This window comes from Anneissia japonica, unplaced genomic scaffold, assembly GCF_011630105.1.
Source record: "Anneissia japonica isolate Jap-2015-1 unplaced genomic scaffold, ASM1163010v1 scaffold701_len334292_cov200, whole genome shotgun sequence".
In the NCBI taxonomy this organism is placed as follows: domain Eukaryota; kingdom Metazoa; phylum Echinodermata; class Crinoidea; order Comatulida; family Comatulidae; genus Anneissia; species Anneissia japonica.
In genome coordinates, this window is record NW_022682589.1 from 247,563 (window position 1) to 253,407 (window position 5,845).

General features: G+C 33.7%; 1 protein-coding gene and 1 long non-coding RNA gene across 3 annotated transcripts in view; one reads left to right on the forward strand and one right to left on the reverse strand.

The window, feature by feature from the left end:
- LOC117105648 (galactosylceramide sulfotransferase-like) overlaps positions 1–3,708 on the forward strand; it is a 16,395-nt gene extending 12,687 nt beyond the window's left edge. For both annotated transcript variants that reach the window (XM_033246973.1, XM_033246891.1), the window contains exon 5: positions 181–3,708. In XM_033246973.1, the coding sequence (XP_033102864.1) occupies positions 181–950 (770 nt within the window). In that variant the 3' untranslated portion in view covers positions 951–3,708. The remainder of the gene's footprint in view (positions 1–180) is intronic.
- Positions 3,709–4,216: 508 nt separating this feature from the next.
- LOC117104857 overlaps positions 4,217–5,845 on the reverse strand; it is a 6,177-nt gene continuing 4,548 nt past the window's right edge. The window contains exons 2-3 of the long non-coding RNA XR_004444832.1: positions 5,093–5,151; positions 4,217–4,341 (exon numbers count right to left, since the gene is read on the reverse strand). This is a non-coding gene — a long non-coding RNA (uncharacterized LOC117104857). The remainder of the gene's footprint in view (positions 4,342–5,092; positions 5,152–5,845) is intronic.

Sequence of the window (5,845 nt, forward strand, 5' to 3'; positions counted from 1 at the left end):
ATTTAACAGTGTTAACGGCGATCTGGATTACCACTTGAAGATAGAAATACTGTACCAGTTATTTAAATGACCATAGGCAATATATTACAATTATTTTTATTGCAATATATTTCAATTGCATTAGTTGTTTTAATATATTTTTTCTAATAATGACTTGGTTTTTCTTCCTTCATTTCTAAGGAATGCAAGAGGTTTTACCAGCAGATGCGGTCTTTGTAACAATCATTCGTGATCCAGCTACCATGTTCGAATCAATGTTCACATACTCAAAATACGATGCTCTTTACCATCTCTCACATTATGCTGACCCCTTAGAAAAATTCCTGAATAATCCAGATTTATATTATTCGTCAAACCGTGCCAAGAGCCACGCAAAAAATCCAATGCTGTATGACTTAGGTTTATCGATTGATCAAAAAGATAATATGCAAAAAATTGATGCCATGATAACAGAATTAAGTGATCAATTTAACCTTGTTATGATTACAGAATATTTTGATGAATCACTGATATTGTTGAAGGAATTAATGTGCTGGAGTCTGGATGATGTTGTGTATGTTGTTCTTAATGCACGCGCTAAAGAATCTGTGAGAAAGATTTCTCCAGAAAATGCTGACAAAATTAGACAGTGGAATGCTGGGGATGTTAAACTTTATGAACATTTTAACAAGACATTTTGGCGTAAAGTTGAAAGTTTTGGCAAGGAGAAGATGGCGAAAGAAGTCGCAGAATTACGTGAACGGAAAAGATACTTTGTAGAACGTTGTGTAGGTTCCGTAGTAGAAAATGACAAGAAAGTTTGGCATCCAGGTGGCATAAAGGTAGAAAGCTTTCGTTTGAAGCCTGAAGCCTTCAAAGATATGGCCTGTGTTCGTTTAATTCGTACAGAACTCCCATATACTGACTATTTAATGCGCAAACAGGTTCTAAGGTTTCGACACATGCCTTGAGTTCTCAGATAGTTCAAAGCTATTTTTATACAGATTTTGTGTGTGATCATGAGAATAGAATAAGACAATTTTTTAGGCCAAATATCCTCATCCTTTTTTTTTTCAATGGAAAACGAGGATGAGTACACAATTTTTTTAACCAAAAAGGTAACCGTGGGGCACTGCGCTGATGATCATCACCCGATGTGCTTGAATGGAGCATCAAATTGTCTTTAATAGGAAACAGCTCAGTGGGTCATCAAAGTCAATTTGATGGTATTTGTTCTTCAAGCACTCACAAAGAGAGGAGATGGATTTGTCGCCCTACCGTCGTACACTGACTGCTGGAAGACACAATGTCAACCATAACGTCATATATGTGTCAGGTCTAAATAAAATGCAGGACAATGCAAAAAACATATAGGGGTGTTTTAAGATATTAATGTGACCTATAGTGTTCGAGAAATACAATGAGAATCCAGACACCATGTAAAACTGATTATAAAAGGGTTTTATTGGTCAAATGCGTGACTACAAGACGCAGCTTGCTGGCCACGCCAGTCCTCCGAGTCTCCTCTCTCTCTCTAGTTTATCCTATCGGTCGGCCCACGAGACTATTTCGCGGGACCATCCCATAATAAGTATGTTGAATAGTTGAAAGGTTACACTAACATTAGTTCAAAGTAGTTCAAAAGCCGGGCACTCGCTGTGCCCAATGGTTGTTTTTATTGAGAACACCATGACGGTCGTACAACGAGCGGGTGCCTGCTTTACAGGTAAAAATTAGATGAATTTATATTTTACTTTTTAATTATTGATAATGAAAGACTGCATTTTAAACTTGATTCTGATTGGCAGTTAATTAATTTCAGTAATGTTATTAGCCAATAGAGGTTCTTTTTATATACTATTCAGTACTTAAAGCAATTTTATTTAGACTTTGCCTTGTTGTGTTTAATATCAGACAAAAGTTACCTTTTAACGGTTTTATTTTTAGCCTTTCATATTACTTGGGATATTTGTGCAATTTTATAGTTTTGCCACTTAATTTTGTATTCAGGGTAACAAGAACAGTAAAGAAAGTTGTTCCAGAAAGTGAAATAATTATACATAGAGTATAATGGTAGCAGAAACAATAATTCACTTAATATGCAATAGTGCGTGTCTATGTGCAGGTATGTGTCTGTATGTCCTTCCTGCCAGGCGCATAACTCAAAAATTACTAGACCAATTTACTTTAATTTTACTCAACTTGACAGTGTTACATGTATCTCGGTCCACAGATTTGCAGATTTTAGAATGTTACATATTTACCAGCTAGGCTTGAGTGGATCAATTGCAGGCAATTATTTTTTAGTGCGTAGATGTGGAGCAAAAAAGTGAGGGCTTGTAATCTCAGGTTATCTTGTTCTTTTTTATTTAAATTTTTAATAAATTTAGCAATATCAACATTAACATTCCAAATGGTAATTGTATTTTTACTTTTCATCACTTTGCGATGGAAAATTAGTTCAAAGTAATTTCAAAGGCAACAAAAGGAACTTGACGCATACACATAAGTCTAATTACCACTGTTATCTGTGTACTGGTTGTTGGATGTGAAATGTAATAAGGATTACACCAAATCCTGCCAAATATTTTGATCTGGCCCGCGCATCATTGCTAAAAATCAATAAATTTCCGGCTGATTTTTAGAAAAAAATTTCAGTTTATAGAAACACAACCTAGGGCTAGGCACCACTCTACTTTAGCGTTGTTTACAAGAAAGAGCGTGGCTACAGTAGCTCACTGTGCTATCCAGTGGCGTAGGGTATTGACATGGGAAGGGGAGACAAATGGGGATAGTGGATTAACTGGGTTGCTGATATAACGCGACGACTAACCATTTGTGGCACCAGCAGGCTCGGGGCTTGTTATTCTGTTGAAAACACTGTTAAAAATTTGCTCACCTGAACCCGGCCACTGGTGAGTGGATATTTTTGTGTTAGGAAATTTTCTAGTTGCTGGGTAGAAGAACCTGGAGTGCAATTTTTTTTTTTTTTTTTAATTTCAAATAAAATGAAGAAAACGAAATTATATTCAAATTTTAAATCTGAGAGTACTATTTCCGACCATCTAGGTGCCATATTAATAAAATTTCTTACCCCAGCCCCAACCATAGTAGGGCTAAGGTGGCATTTACCCCCCATCTGTGGAAGTTCTTCCCTGGGCCCTGCTACTTCGAATCCACTGCTATAGAAGAAAATAGGTGGGGCTGACATAAAAAAATGAAAGTACACAATTTATGTCGACCCGCCACTGGTCACTGGAAGGGGTGGGAAGGAGAAGAGAAAAGGTTAACAGGGTGATGATAAAGGAGTTCAACAATATATTGCCATATTTTTTTTGTTACAGTGTTAGGATGTAATAAGCTCATTGCCTAGTTTATCAGTTTGAAACAAATTTTGTATGATTTTGCACTTAATTTTTGCAGTTCTTTTTTGTTTTCAATTGTGTATAATAGCCTGCTCATTCTTGTTTTTTTTTACTTGTTTCTTGTTTAATGCTCTTTCTTGCATTTACTTAAAAAAAATATTACTTAAAAATTCAGTCAGTTGAGATGAATTCATTTTCTATTTTTCAAAACAATTATTCTTATTTTGCTTATAAATATAAGAACAGGGTATTTTGTTTTCATTGTGTACAGTATATATAAAGTGCACACAGACTTTTGCATATATGTACTTAGGTTAGTGTTTTCGTAGTACTATTTTGGAATTAAATACTTAAGCTTCAATCAGTCAATCAATCAATTGCTTTTATTTTGGACACTGTCCATATTAGATTACAAACAAATGCTTCAAATTATAAATAGAAATAAACAATCAGCTTGCATCATCTACTTAACAAGTTTCTATCAAGCAGACTATTTTTCCAGCTGAAATTTTCAATAACGACTAAAAATAATGAATAAATAAAAATGTATTAACTGCTTTATCAAAACAGTAACATTTATCTTAGCATGAGTTATTTATGATATATATACTGTCTCTTATACACATCTAGATGTGTATAAGAGACAGAAATTAGACAGTGGAATGCTGGGGCGAGGGTTAATCGAGGAGCAGAGCAATCTGACGGGAAAACGTGTTGATAAAGAAAAGAAATGAAAATTAGGGGAGGGTTATATGACAGAAACAGAATCTTACAAATATCTTGGCGTAATTATATCATTTTTTGTGGCGATCAATTCCTCTTCCTTATATATGTAACATCTTGCACAGGAGAAATAATAGCCAGAGATGATGTTGATTTCAATGCTATATTTATTCGGATAGGAACTAGGATCTAGGAATTATGAGAACATAAGACAAACAAAGCATAACTGGAAAAACCCCCAACTTGACCGGGCACTATGCCAGCATACGTCAAGCTAGAAACTAAAGTAAAAATGAAAAATACATTTATCAATATTCATACTGCAATGTCCTGTAAACAATCAGAGCGATCATGTAATGTACAGTTATTGTGAGGTACAATTACAACTGACATTCACATAATAATAAATGCATAAGATTAACTACGGCATAAATCTTAGTGGGAAACCCTTGGCTTTTACCACAAAATAACACCTATATTAATGCATCACTATATGCCAGTGCGCATATTCAACATATTTTAAGTTAACATAGATAATTGATTCAGTAGGCTTATTGCCTTGCTTCAAATTATAACATGCAAGCAAGAATCATTTAACTAAATTCCAACAGTTAACTAGTTATAACAATTAAAATGATAATTGGCGTCATAACAATAGTTATCAATCATACATCATAATAATCAATCAAAAATAGTAACATGCATACATAACAACAATTCGTAATAATTGTAATAATCAACGTAATAAATAGTCAGCATTATGTATAAAATATAACAATCCATAATGGCAATAAAATAATAAAATCATAATCTAATCATATGATATGATATGACGGCAATTCAAACTGTAATCATTTATAACCCATCATAAGAATAATAATGATCATAATAACACATCATAAGAATAATAATTAGAATGATCATACTATAACACATAATAATAATACTACAGAAACAAATAATAATAATCTAGTCACTACACTATCATCAAATCAAGTTAATCAAACAAAGGAACACAATCCCACCTTTCATTAGCTTCACGCTAAGATGTAACTTTCATGAGTCTTCAACAGTACTGTAATGCCTGTTATAACCATAGAGCAAAGAAACAGATTATGAAATATGATTGAAAAAAAATTGAAAAATTTTTTTGACCTCTGAAATCAAGATTGAAAAATAAAAGCCTATCTCAGTAGTGTATTAAAATAGGTATATGCATTACAGTGCTGTAGTACTAGTAATACTCTGAACTAGCATTGTTTTAGTTACCATATGAGAGTTTCCTGTGGTAAAAACATGATTTACTATACTATACCTCTTTATAAAACTTTGTAATAATAGAAATATGTATATTATCGCTACTTGGAACAGTAACAACACGAAAGTCCTATGCTACTGCACTGTAATGCATTGGCCTATTTTAATACACTACTAAGATAGGCTTTTCTTTTTCAATCTTGATTTCAGAGGTCAAAAAAAATTTTCAATTTTTTTCAAATCATATAGTGGTGTAGACTGGTCTTTTAAGAACATTTTCCTGGAAACATTTTGTGGATACGACGTCCCGTTATGGAGTTATGATTTTTTAAACAACATGATGTCAGAAAATCAGCCCAAAAGCTTATCTTATTTCTGTTGGTTACGCACCGCCGTTGTCTTATAAACGCTGATACACTGATACACTGAGACGCTGATACACTGGGACGTTGATACGCTGAGACAAAGATGACGTCATTGAAATTCACCGCAAAGTCATATGCACTGAGTGGAATCGAAAG